Genomic DNA, 20288 nt, shown 5'->3' with positions numbered 1-20288 from the left:
ACTACATTACTGTAGCCTGGGTGCCAGCCGATCTTAGCCCCCGCCCACAAAATTTTGAGACTAGAATTGAGTATGACAACGTCAGGCTAATATTACTGTGCAACTATATGGAAACACAGAATGTATCACATGAAGTATTCATTGAAATGAATGTTATTTCTACATTATTTTACTATAGTAAACTTTATTACGAAAGAATGCTTACTTATAAGTGCTATGTTATTACTTATTAGGTTTTTAGGAGAATGCAACAGGTTCCAGGACCTCTTACCTGCGTGATTCATCATCCAGGTTTTGCACAAATTGTCTAAATCCCTACACACAGAACATTTATTGTACCGAATTTGGGCCTTTAAGGCGCAGGACACTAGAGTAAGTGTTTATAAGTTTTTAAACTAATAACAATAAAGTAGCATTATAGTAACAAAGTACCCAAAGTAACAAAAGATGCAACTTTAAAGAAAATATAGTAGTCAGTCAAGTTTTTAATGTATTACAAATATATATGTAAATGTTAAACAATTTACAAATAAACATACTTTAGTAACCATATTGTGCTCTTCTTTCAAAATTTTGTCAATTCACTTCTTTCAGATATATATACAGATAAATGGCATATCAAGGCTTTGTCAGCTGGTGCTAACTAAGACGACACTATAAGGTTATCATCCTGTCGTGTGTTGTTCTCCAGATACGCTTGGAGCTTCCTGATCAGACTGGTCAGTATGTTGGCATCAGACGACCCCTACACTGAAGATGGCATGCAATCACATCCTCCTTTGAAGGTCTCTCAAACTGTGATGCCAGGTCCATTGGACTCGGGGTTTCCTTCAACTTATCTTCAAATACCTCATCAAACACAAGCCGGATCACATCATCCACATAACTGTACAAATATTGCAGTCAATAAATCTTTTGTTTTGATCATTTATTTCCCTGCTTCATAAATTTTTCAACTGATGTTTATGTTGTCATTTTGTGTATTGGCCACCAGTTGTGTGATTGCAGTACCAGTTTTAGCCACAAGTTTTGTGATTGCAATACCAGTTTTGGCCACAATCCTACATACTGTTTTTTTAAATACCTGCACAGCATTCCAATAAATGGGAAAATCAAATTTTTTGCTGCAAATCTGAAATCTCAGGCTATGGAAGGCAAAGGCATCCACTGATGATGGTGTTGGAAACATTGTGAAATGACACTACTGCCTGGGTTCCTATGATTATGCAGAAAAAAAACTTTGTCATCATCAGTTATACATTTAAGACTGGTAGTGGTTTCACTAGCTAAATACATCATATGTGTTACATACCTTTGCTTCTCATATGCCAGTCTGACTCCTTGTACTGTGTGCCCACAGATGTTGCATGTTTGGCATTATACATCACGTCTACTGCTGCATACAGTGTAGAAGGATGTGTCCAGCTGCGAATCTAGATAGACAAATAAAACAAACATGTAATCAGTCAAAAATAAATTATTATTATAATTATAACAATAGGGTACAACGACTATAAATCGTTAGACTATTCATTAAAACTTTCATGTATTACATATTACATGCCCCAACATACGCAACACACGTGTTTACTTCGTCTCAAAATCTAAGAAAGCTTGAAGTAAATACAACAGTAAAATACATAAACAAATCATCTGTAATGTTACTTAGAGTCTCTTGAGTTTGATCATGAGAACAAACTTGACCAGTAACAGTTTAGCTGGTAACTTAGCAAGTTTGTAAACACGTCTAAATCAACATCAATAAAAAACTGATAGTCTGCATAATTCAACATACACGTGGGTAAATATGGTAAGTTGTTTATGAAATACAGTATTACAACACAAAACAATTAGCTTGCAAGCTTAGCTCTACATGCACACGTTAAGCTCCGGTAACCAGTAATGTAAAAGATAAATAATAAACATGGATACTTACAGCCTGTGATCCAGAAGTGCACGGTAATCCAACTTTCAGGAGGATACGTTGCGCAAATCCAGCTTCGGTTCATAAAGCAGTCATTGTGAAAACTCCATGAACTTACAAACAACTTCTGACTGGATTTTGCCGGAACCGTATTAACCCTCTGGGGTCCGACCATTTTGGGACACTGTCAGAGGTTCTGACATGCTCTTACATTTGGTCTTTTTTCAGTTGCTTTAAAACATAATATGAGACAAATGTCTCATACCACTGTGTTCAGCACAAACTGGGCTAAAATATTATATGAGCTACATGTATGTACATGTTTGTATTTTTGAGAGAAAAAGGTTTATGCATGGTTTTTAAAAAAGCTAAAATTTTAAGTCACTGATATAAGTTCACAAAACCCATACTAAACATGTTTTAACAAGACTTTCCTAAACAGAATCTAGTAGTCTAGAGTTTTTTCTTTAAAATGATGTGAAAATCATCCTGCCTTCTCATTCACATAAACCAATATATTGATTTAGAAATTGTAAGATACTTTTTGTTTAGAGTGGCCGTATGCGAGAAGGATTGATTGAGAGCTAGCAAACAAAGGCTCACATAATGAGCGGCATAATAAGGCAGGAGGGAACTACAGTAAAGAATGTGAGGACAAATGTACATGTTTGTTTGAGGTTTATTAAGAAGTTAACAATATAATCAAAATAGAAATGAAGGTCAGTAGGACATTATCAGTTTATTTGGAAACGAACGGAAATGAACCCTATTCAAAAAACTTAACTTGTATAAGAAACTGATAAACAACAGAGCTTTAAACTTCATGTGGCTCATGTTACCATATAACTTTATGTCCAAAGAGTGTGAATATGTTTTTACACTTCATAGTTTTGTACTGATGAGAGGGATGCAGACCTGTAAGAGAGTTATGAACAGCTGTCAGCATAAATTGTCCACAGAAATACCCTTACATATATAACTGATGGGTAAATGATAGCACTACATTCAGACAAACTATCATAAACTAAATTAGTATCTCAGATAAAGATCTGCAATGATTAGTTATATAAAAAGCTGTTTTCAGATGACTGTTTTCAGATGCCCATCCCCTTATCGTCTAGCTTCTGTTTTAAACGCGTTTCTGTAAGCGAGTATGAACTTACACATTGCAAAATGGGTGTGCGCGAGCTTGCGTCTCCGTGTAAACAACGCGGAGCTCATAATAAAACGGTGTCGCGTGTAAAGCGCAAATATAAATGAAGACAAATGACTTACAGTTTCTTCAGGAATATATCCTTCTCCATTGCGTCTTCCATTGTTCTTCTTCTTAGGTAACGTTAAACTTAGGAAAGTTCTTAGTAAACGCTTCTCTTCCTCAATGTCCAGACATAAATGAAGATATTCCTCACGTGTGTGTATAAAGTTTATAATCCAAACATGCGGTAAAGTCTTTAAATCTGATAAAACTTTACGCTTTGTTTATTATTGTTGGAACTGCTCGTCTCTTCATTACCATGTCAACAGCCTGAGGGTGTGACCGCATTAGAGATAATGAGCTCAGCCAGGAAAAACGGTACTCTCTTTACTTCAATGCAGATTATATAAACAGGAAATATTTGTTTTCGATGATATTAGCTTGTTTAAAAGTAGACATTTCAGGCTTTCTTTGGATATGTGTATCATGTTTGTGTGACGAGTATTCGCGGAGTTTCAACTGATTTTTGTAAAGTGATTTGAGAGACAGCTGGCGGAGACAGAAATGTCTGAATGCGCACCCTGTTTATTTTCTTTATTTGACAAAAACACAAAGAGATCTCGTTATTGTGAATGTACACTAATTAACGAGGACCCTTCAGAGTTTCAAATGATGTCAAACACGTAAGTGTTTGATTATAAATGATGGAGTATTTTAAGTTGATTCTGCTATGATAAGGAGAAAACACATCAAAACGTGTCCCCGCGTTTTTGGACCCCTGGGGGTTAAACATGATGCCTCTGTGGAAGTCCATAAAGTGCTATTTTGCCCTCGCATATAAAGAGACACCGTCTACTCGAGAGGTTTAATCGCTTAAACGATGAAACGAGTTTAAAAACAAACTTGAAACAGATGTACTCCCAACCTCCGCCATTTCAGCTCTCTTCTGACTCGCCGCTCTCCACCCCCGTCTTTGAGGGCATACCCAACCAAAGCAGAGAGGGATGAACTATGATAATGTTGGTCTTGTCTACGTCACCAATCCCAGGAAGTAAACTGTTGCCTACAATCCGAGTGTTTTTTGTAGTCCTAGAACGTTAGAGACGGTAACTCGCGTCATCGTTTTCTTTGAGGTATGCACTTTTTGAATATTGTTAGCATGTACTAATACACACTTACACACAAAAGGATGTTTAAAAACGTGTATCTCATAATAGGTGCTTTAAATAAATTGTGTTCTATCAAAACGTGACACGCAGTATTAAATGTACACTATATAATCTCTGCTAAAAGTTTTTAACAGTTTCTCACAGTGGTTTCCTGTTTTTGACCTCTAGTGTGCCATGTGCATAGATTAAAATGAACATTAAAATTATAAAGCTGTGCAAATGTCCTTAAATTTTTTGCATTTCCTCTCTAACTTTAACAAAAAAAATACACTTACAATACATGCAAACATACAATACATGCACACATGTAAGATGGTAAAGTAAGTGTAGTCTACAAGTTATACTTCAGGCATAGTAAACAACTTAAGAAACAGGAAGATAAAGTTGAGAAATTGTCGCATACAGGAAAGCAGCTCTATTGTACAACAACATCTGGTTTTACTTTATTTTAGGTGAAATTGTTCAATGTTCACAAAACCCATTCTAAACATGTTTTAACAAGACTTTCCTAAACAGAATCTAGTAGTCTAGAGTTTTTTCTTTAAAATGATGTGAAAATCATCCTGCCTACTCATTCACATAAACCAATATATTGATTTAGAAATTGTAAGACACTTTTTCTTTAGAGTGGCCGTATGCGAGAAGGATTGATTGACAGCTAGCAAACAAAGGCTCGCATAATGAGCTGCATAATGAGGCAGGAGGGAACTACAGTAAATTATGTAGTATAATAGTCTTTTTCCATGTGGGTTAATTTAAAAAGGGTGATGGACATTTTTCTAATGTTTTTAAATTAGCATAGGCATTAAAAATGTAAAGCAGAAAATACTGTTACTTTGCGATTGCTTTTCTTTTCTCTTCAGTTCCTAAAAGCTATCTTTTTAATGCCATAGTTTGCCGAATCTTCTGGGTTGTTCCTGTGTCGGTGGAGTTTTCTGTGTTGGTTTCCGCGATGGTTTCGGAGTCAGTTCCCGCCATGGTTGAACTTTCAAAGTCGGTTCCCGTAATGGTCTACGCACCAGAGACTTATTGGCCGGGCTGGTGACGTCAGGTTTCATCCTGTCTACAGTTCGGTCTAACCCGGCGTCGTCTCCTAAACCCTCCGTTCCTCCCCCTGAGTCGCCCTTACAGACTTTGTTCTGTTTTGTGGTGTCTGGAAGCCACTTTTTAAGGGGGGGGGGGGGTTAATGTCACAGTGGATCCGTGTTATGTTTTGTGTTAGTTCCATATTGTCATCACCTGGACATTTGTTAATAATCACCTGATTCATTCCACCTGTGTGTCATTATCTGTGTGTATTTATACCTCTGTTTGTGTCACACTCTTCGCCAGATCATTGTCGTTGCTACCATGTTTGTACCCTGTTCATTGTTCATCTGTTCCTGTGTTTTACTTACCTGCTGTTATTTTGATTCCCGTGTTTTGTTTTCCGTTTATTTATTAAATGTTATTTATTCAGTCTACAAACTCTGCACTTGCGTCCTCACTCCTGCAAACCAGTCATGACACTTACTTCTTGAATGAAATCTTCCTGATTTAATCATGTAAAATTACCTTTTTTCTTTACATATTAGGTACACTGTACAAAAAATCCATAGAAATTACAATGTTATTGCAGCTGGGTTGCCAGTAGTTTGCCGTAGATTTAAATTTATGTTATTTACTGGCAAGAGTTTGTTCAAAGTTAAATAAATTTTAAATATTAACAAGTCTTTATCTTTACAGAATAAAACTATACAATAACAGCCTCATGCAAAGCATTCTGGGAACCAGAAATCATCATCAACCTTTTTCTGTTTTTTGCTTCAGATTTTGTTTCCCAGAATGGTTAGCTTGATGCTGGTTTTTTAGTTTTACTCTGTAAAGACAAAGACTTAATGTTCATTTAACTTTGAACAAAATGTTGCCAGTAAGTTACTGGCAACCCAGCTGCAATTTCTACAGATTTTTTACAGTGTACCACATTATGATGAGCAAATAAGAAGAGACTGGTCTCAGTACTGGCAATGCAGAGTTATTGCTCATTGAGTTAATTAACACACATCAAGATTTTCATTGGGTCACTTCTATAAACAAGCAGCACTCTTCTGAATGATGGTAACCACAGAACTCAAAGAAGAAACAGAAATTCTTAGTTTCTGCCAGGTGTAAACGGTGTTCAAAACGTTTTGAGCTCGTCCATTTTCGACCACTTTCAACCACATCCAGAGGTGCGGAACGCACATGTGGTTGAATGCGTTCGAACAGCCACACGCGACAGCCTTCTCTACGCCCATTTATCTAATCTGAGGTATTAAACACAAGTTTTACGTCTTTTTTGACTTCTGGCGTGAACATTCGGTGAACAGCGCTATTTTTAGCCTTTCATTGATATAACTAAGCGGCTGATCTCCGTAGTTTCGTTTTGAAAGCGTGTAAAAGTTGCGCGATCCTATTTCATCAATTGCGCTGAAAATTCAAAAGAAAGCTCTTACATACTCATGTACATAACACTGTGCATCATGTTTACTTGCTAAACAAGCAGTGCACTCTGACATAATATTAGTTTGCATCCATATAAACTCATAATTACTCCGGCTCAGGTTTGAATGACAGCAGAGAGACTCGCCCACCGTCTCACAGACCATCCCCTCATAGTATTCAGCACAGAAGCGGTCGAAAGTGGACAAAAGAGACGGATTTGAATACCAGGTGTAAACTTAATGTGTCTCTCTCGTCCACTTGTGGTCCGATCGATGAAAACACATCTTAATACCAAGTGTAATCAGCCCCCTAGCCTAGTCTGTGACTTTCAGTGAGTTCAACTCATCTATGCATTACAGTGAAATACTCCAATTAGAGCTAGAGGGGTGTCAAAATTTAATGTGTTACTTTCAATTAATCAACGTGACAGCACATTACATTGTTAAAAACAAATAGTGATCTTTAACTGTATAGTAGTAAAGTAAAAACAAAATTGTTCAAGGTACCTTTCTCCACTTATCTCCACAGTCACCTCCTCAAAGGGCTCCAGAATGGTGCGGACCCCTTTAATTTTCACCCATTCCTCTTGAGTTAAAGTATCAACAGGAGCGTTGATTAGAGCCAGGGTGGAGATAATGGCATCTTTTGACTCAAGGATGCGTTTTAACATATAAAATGTTGAGTTCCACCTGGTAGTACACTTCTGTATGGGCTTTAGCTCTGGCATTCCCATCTGGCGTTGTGTGAATTTCAGCTTCTCTGTGGAAAAACTCTACAATAGCCTTCACTCTGTCTACAGTTGGTTTCACCACTTTCAGTGCATCTTTAATAATAAGGTTTATTGTGTGTGCCATACATGGGAGGTGGGTCAACATCAAAATTTTTAAGGCTTTTGTTATGTTTGCTGCATTATAAGTAACACAGCTTACCACTTTGTTATCTGCTTCCCATTCTTTTGCCACTCTTAGCTCCTCAGACAGGTTTTCTGCAGTGTGTCTCTCAGCAAACTCAAAACAGTCAAGAAGGCAAGATGTCATCTTAAAGTTTTCAATAAAATCACAAGTGTCAGCCATGTATGAAGATGTTGTTCTGGATGTACAGCAGTCAGTTGTCAGGCAAACAGCTAAAGCTTTTTTGACTCTGTCTTGCCACATTTCAACCTTCTGTCATATAGTTTTGGAATAATTGTTTGGGACAAGGTTTTTCTACTGGGGAGAACCTACGTGGGGTTTATTGCATGGACAAAAGTTTTAAAACTTTTGTCCTCCACAATGGAAAATGGCTGAAAGTCACTGGCTATCATTTTAGCCAGCTCCTCATCAACACTCATCCGTTTGGCTGGGGTCATTTGTTTTAGTGTGATCATCTTGGTTTGCCTTGCAGAAGGGCATAGTTTACCTGCAGTTTTTGTCAAGTGGATGCTGCAGCAGAAGTACTTGGCTCTAGACCTGTTTGAGTCGTGACTCACTCGGATCTTTCACCCGGATCTTTAAATTAACTCATGAGTCGCGAGTCTCTAGTATCATTAACCCGGATCAGTTGAGTCCTACTACAATTCAATGTAAAGCCATAAACAGCGCCACCACACATACAAACCTCTTTCAACATTATTAATGAGACTTCGCTCGTTCTACACATCCACTCGTAACCGTCTGATCTGCGTGAGAACTGACCCGGGATTCTCACTCAGAACCGGAATCATTGCAAACTCGAGAGACCTGCTGATCCGCGCGAGGCGCGAATTGTCCCGAGATTCTCACTCAGAGCCGGAAACATTGCAAACTCGAGAGACCTGCGGATCCGTGCGAGCCGCGAATTGACCCAAGATTCTCACTCAGAGCCGGAAACATTGCGGACTCGAGAGACATGCGAATCTGCAATGTTTCCGGCTCTGACTCGAGAATCTCTCAACTCGTAACCGGCTGATCCGCGCGAACTGTCTCTCGAGTCAGAGCCGGAAACACTGCAGATTCGCAGATCTGCCGGAAACATTGCAGACTCGAGACTCTTAAATGTCTGTGCAGGTTTATTGTTGACCCTGCTCTGATTAATAATTTTATTTTACACATTCTGGACTCAGCTTTCAGTCTCCAATATTATCGAATGCAGCCAGATGTTATCTACCCATGTACTAAAATGCATTTTGTCTAGTGTGTCTGATTAAATTACATGTTAAGAAAAAGGGAAGTGTACAATACAATATTGGCACAGTTAATGCAAGATACAAGATTAATAGGTTAAAAAGCAGCTCTTTTCAAAACCCTAAACTGCTTTTGGTTTATTTTAGTCAGGATGTTGATGTTTACAGTTTTATATTAAAATATATGTTATCCTTTGTTGATTACTTCTAGTAGTACGTTTTATTCAGGTATTGAATGTTCTTATTCCCCATGTTATTACGACAGAAAATATACACAGAATCTGAAAGGGCTTTATTGCCAAGTATTCAAACTCAAAGGGGATTTGTCTTTGTCATAGGAGCTTTCAGTGCAGAAGAAAGACAAACACATTGCAGACATACAGAGGAATTACACAGTGAAATGAAATAAACTCATTTAAGTAATCCAATATGATACAGTAATAGAAATATAAAAAATATTTTCATTAAAAGCCAGATGTTGTTATTGTAAAGTCATCAAACTTGATGTCACAGTGGTTTAAAGTTTTTGACCTCTGTTTCCCACGCATAGAGAAGCTCATGAATGTATATCAGATTTTATTTCCCTTTTTTGTCTTTCCTTCCTAGATTTTAGATTTTCTGAGAGCATTTTGTCTGCTGTGTCTTAAAAGGTTATCGGAAAGGAAGTGTAGAAGTTATTGCACTCACAGTACACAACTTAGAAAAAGGACGAGAGAGTTGAAAGATGGTCGCATACAGAAAAACAACTTATTTCTACATCATCTGGTTTTGCCACATTTTAGGTAAGATTGTTCAATGTTCAGTGTTTCTGATGTTAACTGATCAGGTCTATAGATGAACATTCAAGTGGATAATTTCATTTCATGTGATGATATAATATTCTTACAGTTACATGTAGGCTATTGTTACTTATTGTGTCAGTGTTAAGCTAATAATAGTTGATGTGTTGTTTGTTCAGGTACTGAATGCTTTAGTGATGGATCATACAGTAATGCTATAAGACATCTTTCAGTTAAGAGTGGAGGATCAGTCACTATCCCATGTTATTATGACAGGAAATACACACAACAGAAGAAATACTGGTATTCAGAATACGATAACATTTGCATATACACAAACACTACAGCTGGAGATGTGACAGTAAATGATGATCCTGCTCAGAGTCTTTTTACTGTCACTATGAGAAACTTGAAGGGTGAACACAATGGGACGTATTATTGTGCTGTGGAGACTGGTACACAACCAAAAACCATCACTACAGATGAGCTTCATCTCCATGTTCAACCTGGTATTATAAAAATATTTTCTGTTTACAATATAACAACGTAAAATGTCCTCTTTGGAAATAGTAATTGTACTTCCCTTTTCTTCCTTTTTCGTTTGGCTCTTTTCTACTACTGATAGAAGATGACACCAGCACTGAAAGCATCAAGTTAGTATTCAGATTTTTCTGGTTACATAAAGATTAAAGTAACGTTTCTGGTAATCAAACAGTTCAGTAGCTAAAGTCACTGGTGGCTGCCTGTAACAGGTCAAGGTCATGGGCTTGATCCCCTTTCAGAAAGTGATACACTTTCAAAAAGTAAAAGTTTGTACTGTACCTAAAGAATGCATTCAATTTATTTTATTTTATTTATTTTTATTTTATATAGCGCTTTTCACAATATTTTAATTGTTTCAAAGCAGCTTTACCTTAATAAAAGCAGGAGAAATCACAGAAAAAATTATGGACAACATAAGGAGCAAAATACAGTGGACAAGATTAAATCGTACTAGCGAGCGTAGTAATCATGTAATAGAGACAGTGAGAGAGAAACAAAATTATATTAGCGTAGGGGCCGTTTGCAAGTGTCATACACATAGACCGTAAAAAAAGATGGACGACGCGACGTCGCCTCCCACCATTGTAATGAATTGAAGCCAAAAATGTCCGACCACGGTCACCGCCATGGTACGTAAAAACGTCAGTTTGGAGCCAAGGCATGCGCAGAAGGAATTGTCCGTGGAGCCAGAGGCGGTGCCGCAGTATCAAACTTCCTCCCAAACGCTCACGTGACCAATTCAAAAAGTGATAACAAATCAAATCAACGTTTATTTATATAGCACTTTTTAAAAAACAGCAAGTGTCTCACAAAAGGCTGCACAGACAAAGCCAAACAACTTAAAAATAAAATATAATGTAAAATAAACAATTCAAGTAAAAAATAAAAACCTACTATTAAAAGAAACACACAACATTAAATTCAATAATAGAATAACAGTACAGACCACATAAAACACAAGAAACATAGAAAGAACAACTCTCAAACTGAATTAGAAGCAAGACTATAAAATTAAGTTTTGATATTGGATTTAAAATATATATGACTCTTCCTCATATACATACATTTACATAAACAAAATGATACCGAATTGTTAGATACGATCTAAACCAGGCTACCGCCTGACCACTGATGCCAATATAGTTTTCTAGTATATTGAGTAAGATTGTGTGATCTATTGTGTCAAAGACTGCACTAAAGTCTAGTATAGTCTAGTATATAAGAAATGAGATTTTACAATGATCAGGTGTTAAGAGGAGGTCATTTGTAACTCTAAGCAGTGCTGTCTGTGCTATGGTGGGGCCTGAATCCTGATTGGAACTTTTCATGCATACTATTATTTACTAAGAATGTGCATAGCTGGCTTGCCACTACTTTTTCTAATATTTTAGAAAGAAATGGAGATTTGAGATTGGTCTAAAGTTATTAGGATCTCCCTGGTCAAGGTGCAGTTTTTTAATGAGCGGTCTAATAACTGGCAGTTTGAAAGCTGTTGGAACATATCCTAGTTCTAGTGACGAGTTAAAGATATTTAGTAATTGGTCTGATACTACAGTGAATACCTCTTTAGTAGTTTCATGGGACGGTCTAATTTACACAATGATGATTTGGATGAGTTTATTAATTTTGAGAGCTCTTCTATTGTAGTAGCTTTAAATGACTCAATATGCTCATGTGGTAGTCTAGTGTTCAGTGTACTATAGGGTAGACTGGTGGCTGCTTGCATAGCTTCTATATTTTTCTGTATTTTTTGTTAGTGAAAAAGTTCATGAATTCGTTACTACTGTGTTAGAGTTTAGTATCTATTTCTGTTTGTTCTTTGTTTCCAGTCAGTTTCTGTGCTAAAGAGGAAACGAGGGTTATTATGATTTTCTTCTATACGCTTGCTGAGATAGGTAGATCTGACAGTTTTTATAGCCTGTCTGTAGTGTTGAACACTCTCTTTCTATAGAGCACGCCTCTAACCTTGTGCTTCTCCAATTTCACTCCATTTTTCTAGCTGCCTTTTAAAGGACTGCGGTATGATGGTCATACCATGGTGCTGGTGTTATTTCTTTGAGTTATTTGGTGTTATTTCAAAGATGTTGAAGGTTTCTATTACAATTTCCAAATCTTTACGGTTATATGCTAAATGTTTAATTTGGGACAGGTCTGGGAGAGTACTAATAAAGCTATCTTTAGTAGTGGAAATTATTGTTCTGCCTAAAAGGTAGCGTGTTGACCGAGCGATCCTATCTATAAGTACAGTGTTCGAGACAAGGCAGTGGTCTGAAATAGCATCGCTCTGAGGTGACGTTTCCACGTCATTAATATTAAGCACAAGTGACAGAACTAAGTCTAATGTGTGTTTACGGGTATGTGTGCATATTAATACCTCAAAGGTAAATTTTGGTACCAAATGAATGCATATCTGTACCTACAGTAAATGTTACGAATTAGGACCTTTTTAAACGGTACCATCCCAGTGACAGCTTTTGTATCTTTTCTTCTGGGAGTGTAGGGAACATGCACTGTAAAAAGTCATTCTGTAGGTTTGTAGATTTTATGAAATTGAATATGTAACTTTATTTGATAAAATTAATTTAATGTTTTTTGGTAATTATTTTGTGTTACAATTATTTAAAAATGTCTGAAATAAAACTAATTTTTTTTTTTTGAAGAATTAAGCTATTATTAATGCGTACCTGCAAATATAGCGAACACTGAATAAATCCAACGTAATAAAAATGAGCCGTTTTGAAAAAAAAGACATTTCTGATTGCAATGCAGGTTGTGAGTGCTGAGCTGAAGGATTTAGGATATATTATTGTTATTGTGACACAATTGTATGTTTTAAGAGCTTTTCAGTCGAGAAATTACGTGTTTAAAGTTCAAATCTGCGGTTAGAAGCTATCAGCTATCTTCTATTTTAAAATCTACTCAAAGGTTTTCGGAGACGAGCTCCAGACAATCGGGCGCTCATCGCTCATGTTGTACCCAGAGCAACGGAGACTCATCTCGGCAAGACCTACTGAAAATCACCGCTGGCTGTGATCTCAATGTAGTGGTTAAACTGGATACAATTCATTTCCGGTAAATCTGACGGGCAATCTTTGGTCGCATAAGTCTACAACCAGTGCCTTATATTAACTTAGTTCAAATGTAAGTTAACAATAAGGATTACATGAACTGGGTTTGGGTATACAGCAGACGCAAGTACTCTGTATTTGCGTCCAGAAATGAACACATGAAAGCCATAGGGACACAATCCGTTGTTGGAATTGAGATACGACCACTAAACACTATCGCATTTCGCATGTGCTGTTGTCCTTCGGATGTCGCACAGCACATAGCCGGTATACGTCAAGAAGCCTGGTTTATTTCATTTTAATAAGCATTACATTCGCAAGTCATAAGCATATTACAATCATTTACAATTAAGTGTAAACTTTATAATTTTAAATAACGTTATATGCACGTTTTGTATTTGTTAAGCTTTGTATTTGTATTTTGAACGATCTGGCAATTTAATATTAATATGAAAATTGCTTGTGTATCACTGTTTGCTAACGTCTGTCACTTTTAATTTTCATTAAAATGTATTTCATGAATAACAAAATTTATTTACGTTAATTACTTTAGTTTTGTATAACAATGTAAATGTAATAAAAACTTATTTTTTGTGCTGAATTAAGCTATATGTATTGCGAATATTGAATAAATTTAACGTAATTTAAATTTGCCATATTGAAATTGAAAGCCATTTCCGGTTTCAAGGCAGACCGTTCTGACTGATTCTGAGCGGTAGGCTGACTGACGACGGGTTCTGCTTTCTGGAGTCAAGTTTTGTAGTAAATATATCTATAAAGATATCGATTAAACTGGTAGTGTACAATATTGTCCACTGTAAATAAATTGTTTGCTCGTGAAGGCATTTGTTGGATTTTCCCATGGGTGACGGCATTACTGAGGGGAATCTTTACTAATCAATCCACGACAAAAGGCGAGGAAAATTATTAAATATATAACTTTAAATGTTTAAGTTGTCTAACATGATGTAAAATCGACGTGTTATGAAATATTTGCGACTTATTGACTGAACTATGTGCTCAAAAAGGCCTTTACTGGAGGTTTTGATGTAACGCAATTATAAATGTGTTTTTTGACTTACTGTATGAAGGCCTATAACTGTTAACTGTTACTGTGGTTTCCTGTAGCCCGAAGACAACATAAAGCACTACTCAGCTTTATTCATTTAATTCCACGTCAAAAGGTGAGGAAATTATTACATTTGTATCTTTAAAAAAATGTTTAAGCTTTCTAACTTATCGTTACATGATTATTTGACTAAATTGTGTGCTTATGCAGGCTTGTACCGAGTTCCTGCAGCCTGAAGACGACGTTAAGCACTGCTGAGAGGGATCTTTATGCATATAGTTCCACAATAAAAGGTAAGGAAGATTTTTTTATATATCACGTCTCTCAGGTTTTACCAAAGCTGTGTCCTAAATGACATACTATGCACTATACACTTAACAGTTTGTACATTGTTATTTTAATGTCACTTTTTACTACGTTTGCATGGACACATTTTCCCCTCTGTCGGAATGAAGTCATTTTAGTAGATCAATCCTATTGTAGCATTTACTTGAACACTAAATAATGTGATTAGATTGATGTGCAGGTTTATATGGCACAAGTTTATATGGCACATCAGATTTGATCATTTGACATGCACACATTGCACAAATATCTAGTTTCACACTGTTTGAAGCCATTCTCCTACAATCGCTCATTTGCTTTAGAAAGCAGGATTTCCATGTAACTAAACAAACTCTAAACACCAAGTGAGAGCCCAGGGTGAACGATAAAACATAGGCTACATCACAGACTGAAGAGTCAGCATATGAATATCTTCTTTATCTAGTTTGACATGTTTTTTTGTGAAGAAATACAACCATAGTAAGCCTTCCTGCTCTTCATTCTACATTAAAGGAAAACGCCACCGTTTTTCAATATTTTACTATGTTCTTACCTCAACTTAAACAAATTAATAAATTTAGTGTAGCTGAACACGCATCACAGAGCAGCAGGTGTCAGATTTTATTTGTAGTTAGTTCCTGACAGCTCTTTATAGACTGAACTAATAATCAAATCTTTAATATTTACAGACAAGTGATGTCAATATAAAGAGAGAGGCCATCCTAAGAGCTCTGTGTCTCTATTTTGGTGAGGATGAGAGATCCTTGGTGAAGGAATTCATGGTGAGTGTTTAGTATCCCCCCATACCTTTGGTCATTTTTTAATATACACCTATACAAACAGTGCCTTCCATAAATATTGTGACAGATGCCCTTTTTGTGTTATATAAGCTGTTTACAAAAATGTATATCAGTTACAGTTATGAATATTTTTCTTAAAGTGCACACTCTCATCTTTATTTAGAGAGTATTCACATCCAATTTGGCTAAAGGATTTCTGAATTAGTTGTTTAATATGTAAAGCTTTTGACGTGGACATGAATTTTGTATTTGTTAAATAATTTCCTCATAAATGAAGTATGTTAAGGTCTGGGGTTGATTCTAAAAGTGCCATTTGCATTTGGTGGCTGTGAACCCACATGATGTGTTTCAGGGATATCTCCATACAAGTTATACAGACCATGTTTCTGCTCCCTCTCTCTCTAATGGATTGTTGGGTTTTTGAAACTATGGTCTTTATCACTTGTATGGAAATGTCCCTGAACCACATCACAAAACCAAATGCAAATGTCACTCTTAGAATCAACCCCAGACCTTAAAGGGACACTGCACTTTTTACACAGCATCTGAAAGTAGTCCCCTTGTAACTTTAAATAGCAGGGGACTATTTTCGGGCACTGCGTAATATCATTGCGCCTCCTGCAGCCTTGTTACATAAGCAAAGTCAAATTGTTATGGCTGAATAAAAAAATATAGAAACTCTTTGGTTATTTTTGAGTGCAATGCTAATAATCTAATCAGATTTAACGGATTATGCCAAGTTATGCTAAAAGTGGTACCACCAGACCCAGAGATAAGCTGAATGGATTCTAAAATGGTAAAAAGCAAATGAAATGTTTAACTGTAGGGGAGCTTGACAATGAGCATATTTTCAAAAAAAGTGGAGTGTCCCTTTAACATGCTGCTTTATTTATGAGGAAATTTTTTAACAAATACAAAATTCATGTTAATAAAACAGCTTTTTATTCAAGCGTCCCATTACTTTTGGCCCCTTAAATAAAGCTGAGAGTGTGCACTTAAAGAAAATATTCGTTACATAAATGTCACTGAAATACAACACAGCTAAAATAACACACAAAATGTGCCTTTGTCCCAATATTTATGGAGGGCACATATATGGGAGATGGGGTGTCAAAGTTTTCATCATAATAGGCTTTATGCTCAGATGCACTACTTCCTGAACTTCAGCCAGCTCCTTGTTTCCTGTCTGCCATTATTGGACAAATTGTTTAATCCAGGTGTGCCTGACCTCAGTAGTCACAACAACAATAATCAGACACACCTGGATTAATCAGTTTGTGAGACAGGAAACAAGGAGCTGGCTGAAGTTCAGGAAGTAGTGCAGCTGGCCATAAAGCCTATTACACTTGCCTGTAGTTTCATAAATCAAAACCATCTGTAATAATTGCTTATTTTTATTTCAATGTAGGACAGTGAACAAGATGACTTACTACAAACCCTTGAAAACATCACAATGAGCGTATGTGTCATCAAAAAGGAAGGAGGTGGTGTCGGAGACTATGACGATGTTGCAATCATTGTCGATGGAGTCATTGTTCTTGATCATCTGAAATCTGTGGCACGAGCCTGTGCAATGTTGATGGGTGCAATTTATGCCTTCAATTTGGCATACCCTAAAGAACTTAAGTATTACTTTGAATTTGTCCAAAAGATTATTATGCAGATGGATTCTGAAAAGCTCTCACCAAAAATTCAAGCACTAAAAAATGTTTTAATACTGTAATTGTACATGTTCCGTAAATGTTAGTCCAGGTGTTACAGAGATACAGACAGGGGCGGAGCCAGACATTGTAGACATTGGGGGCTTAGCCCAAGTCTAGGTGTTTCAAAGCTTGGTCTCCTGTTGATATTTTTTCTCCATTTACGGCAGCTTTATAAACTATTTTTTAATCTAAGTGTTCTCTGTATTGTCCAGTGTTGGGTGTAACTAGTTACTAAGTAATTTGTTACTGTAATTTAATTACTTGAAAAAGTAATGTAAGGGATTACTCTTATTTTTCTTGTAATCGAATTACAGTTACTTCTGATGTAACTAAATACTGTCTATGGACTGTAGAACAATTATGTATACTATAATAAATAGTGGATTTAACATGGTTTTAGTTTACAATTCTCACTATTAACTGGTTGATTATTATTACCATTAATATTACTGAGATGTTTTTTAGTAGGCCTACTTAAATAGCACATATTAATGGCTGATTCTGCAAAACCTTATTCTACACCCTTAACCCTCCCCATTTCTACAAATACTTAATATACTCCAACTACTGCTTATTAATACTAAAGTAGTTGTTTATTTTGAGGCAAAAGTAGTTAATAGTTAATTAATAGAGAGAAATGAACCATAAAGTGGGACCAGAATAATTAATGTACTTTTATATACTGTTTCTTCGAGCCATTTTAAAGGTAGGGTAACACATTTAGAAAAATGCTAACGGTAGCCGCCTAGCAATGAAATCCCGATCCCACCCTCAAGTCAAACCACCATCCAAAGTCACGCCTCTTCAAAAACACATGAACACGCACAGATCAGACGGTCACATCTCATGTCTCATTCAGCAGTGAGACAACTTTGCAGTACAAAGTCGAATAACACTTCCAAAATAACCAAACAACTGGTTTACATCAGAATTAGTTTAAGCACACGTTCGGTTGTGTAGACGTAATAACTATATCGTTACGCTAATCCGTAAACGAACACAAATTTCATAAGCAACACAATGTTTCATCAAAGTAGAATATCTGAATCCATCTCAATACAAACATATCGCGTACCTACCTTACCAAAATAAACTGTGCAACGACTCTTTCAGACCCTTTACGTCCTGCAGCTGTTTGCATCTCGTGGTAAAGCAGTAAAGTTACAGATGTTAATTTGGGTTTTTGCTCTTGCTGATCCAGTTAGTTTTTGCTGTTGTTGTTATAAAAGATGCCTTTAGTTTTGTGGCTCCTGTGTAGGTTGTCAATTCAGCAGAAAAGTTTGCTGTTCTCACTGTTTACAGGCAGGAGGTGAGCGCACGTGAACGCACCGATGACGTATGGTGTCTGCGTGGACTCGCTGCGCGGTGGGCATTCAAATTATGCTTACGTATGAGGGACAAAAATGGAAACGTCCGTTCGGACCGAAATCTATGATTTGTTGAACATTTTTTGGTCCTACGCCTTTCACAGATGACATAAATTTCTACAAATACATTTAAACAACTTAACACAGTGATTGCTATCAGGATGTGAGGAGACTTTTAACCAGCATAACAAAAAATGTTTCAGGATCAAATCTGTTACCCTACCTTTAAGCCTATCCTTGTATCATGTACTAAATAGGATTTAGAAAGTAATTAGTAATAATTAAATACTTTTTGGAGTAATTTGTAAAGTAATTTAATTACATGATTGAAGATGTAATTAGTAACTAGTAATGAATTACTTTTTTGAGTAACTTACCCAACACTGGTATTGTCATTTTGAAACTGCAACATAACAATTTTTGACAATGATACTTTAACTTCTCTTATCCAAAAATAGGCAAACATGTTTGCTGAAGGCTAATCCAGTAACTATAAAGCTACATAAGAATAACAATTTTTGACTTCAGTGACAGAACAATTTCTCACCTGCTTATGGAAGCGTTTCTCTCTCTTTCTCTCTATCTGTCTGTCTGTGATCTCTCTCCATCCTCCTCTCTTCCTATTTGCACTGACAGTTATCACACATAAGGATATTTTAATGTAAGAGATTGGGGATTCACATTTTATAACTGTCTATCAATGTATTTCTGAGGTAAAATCATTGCGAATTTCAAATGCATATGGACAAAACATACCTAACTAACTATACTTTCTCACCTTCTTACTTCTGACGTCTTTAAAAATATAAATCGTATATCCATCTATAAAAAAGTATATATGCAACAATGAGCAAGTTTTTTTCAAAGTTTTAATTCACTGTTATTAAATGTACTTTAAATACAACGTTACCAATGACCAATGAGGCAGACTAGACCAGAGCACCACAGTAAGTTAGACGTTAGCCTTGCAGATAATATATCAGTTGACGCTATTTAACAGTATTTACATCACATAACTATAAATATACACTTACAGTAATAACGAAGGCACTGTAATAATAAAGACACTTTGAAAATGCGTTTACTGTGGGGAGATTCAGAATGATGTTTTGCCTTCAACACGCATCTCTTATTCATTTTCAGTTGAGTGGGGGACCGGAGAGTTAAAGCTGAGTGCCGCCACCTAGCTTCCTGGATGAATTCATTTTACAGATCTGAAAAGATTCGGGGCTTTTGACAAAACATTCGAGGCTCGAGCCCCAAAAGCCACCCCCCCGCTCCGCCCCTGGATACAGACTATATTAATTTACGACCTGTGTTTCCATGTGAAAATATTTATGTTTTAACTTATGTGAAATGAAAAGTCAGCAATATTGTTTTTGACAGAACTGCTGTATGCTGTTTTAGCATTGCCTCTTTACACATGCAAATTTTTGTTTGATATTTGATGAATATGTAATGTTGAGCACTTTTTAAACATTGTACTTTAGATGAAATAAAAAATAGCATTACATTTTACTGCTTGGTGTATTTGCAAAGCCATTTAAGGGCCATTTATTTATACATATATATATATGTATAAATATATATATATATATGTGTGTGCGTGTGTGTGTGTGGTATATTAAATGTAGTTTAAAAAAAGTATTTAAATGTAGCTAGAATAAATTGATTGCAACCACTTACCTTAAAAAAATTTGTATATTCAATTAATAATTTTTCATCAGTCATAAATAAATAATGT

At 36.2% G+C, this 20288-nt stretch overlaps 1 protein-coding gene and 1 long non-coding RNA gene across 2 annotated transcripts in view; both read left to right on the top strand.

The window, feature by feature from the left end:
* Window positions 1-9498: 9498 nt before the first annotated feature.
* LOC129441706 (polymeric immunoglobulin receptor-like) overlaps window positions 9499-20288 on the top strand; it is a 34617-nt gene continuing 23827 nt past the window's right edge. The window contains exon 1 of the mRNA XM_073872771.1: window positions 9499-9673. Coding sequence (XP_073728872.1) covers window positions 9616-9673 — 58 coding nt within the window. The 5' untranslated portion in view covers window positions 9499-9615. The remainder of the gene's footprint in view (window positions 9674-20288) is intronic.
* Window positions 14335-17571, top strand: LOC141368385 (uncharacterized). Its single transcript, XR_012371943.1, has 4 exons — window positions 14335-14465; window positions 14561-14643; window positions 15364-15456; window positions 16883-17571. It is a non-coding gene; the product is annotated as an uncharacterized lncRNA (long non-coding RNA).

The sequence above is a fragment of the Misgurnus anguillicaudatus genome, chromosome 2 (assembly GCF_027580225.2).
Source record: "Misgurnus anguillicaudatus chromosome 2, ASM2758022v2, whole genome shotgun sequence".
NCBI lineage: Eukaryota > Metazoa > Chordata > Actinopteri > Cypriniformes > Cobitidae > Misgurnus > Misgurnus anguillicaudatus.
Note: the sequence above shows the minus strand (reverse complement) of the source record. Positions and strands in the feature narration are given on the sequence as shown.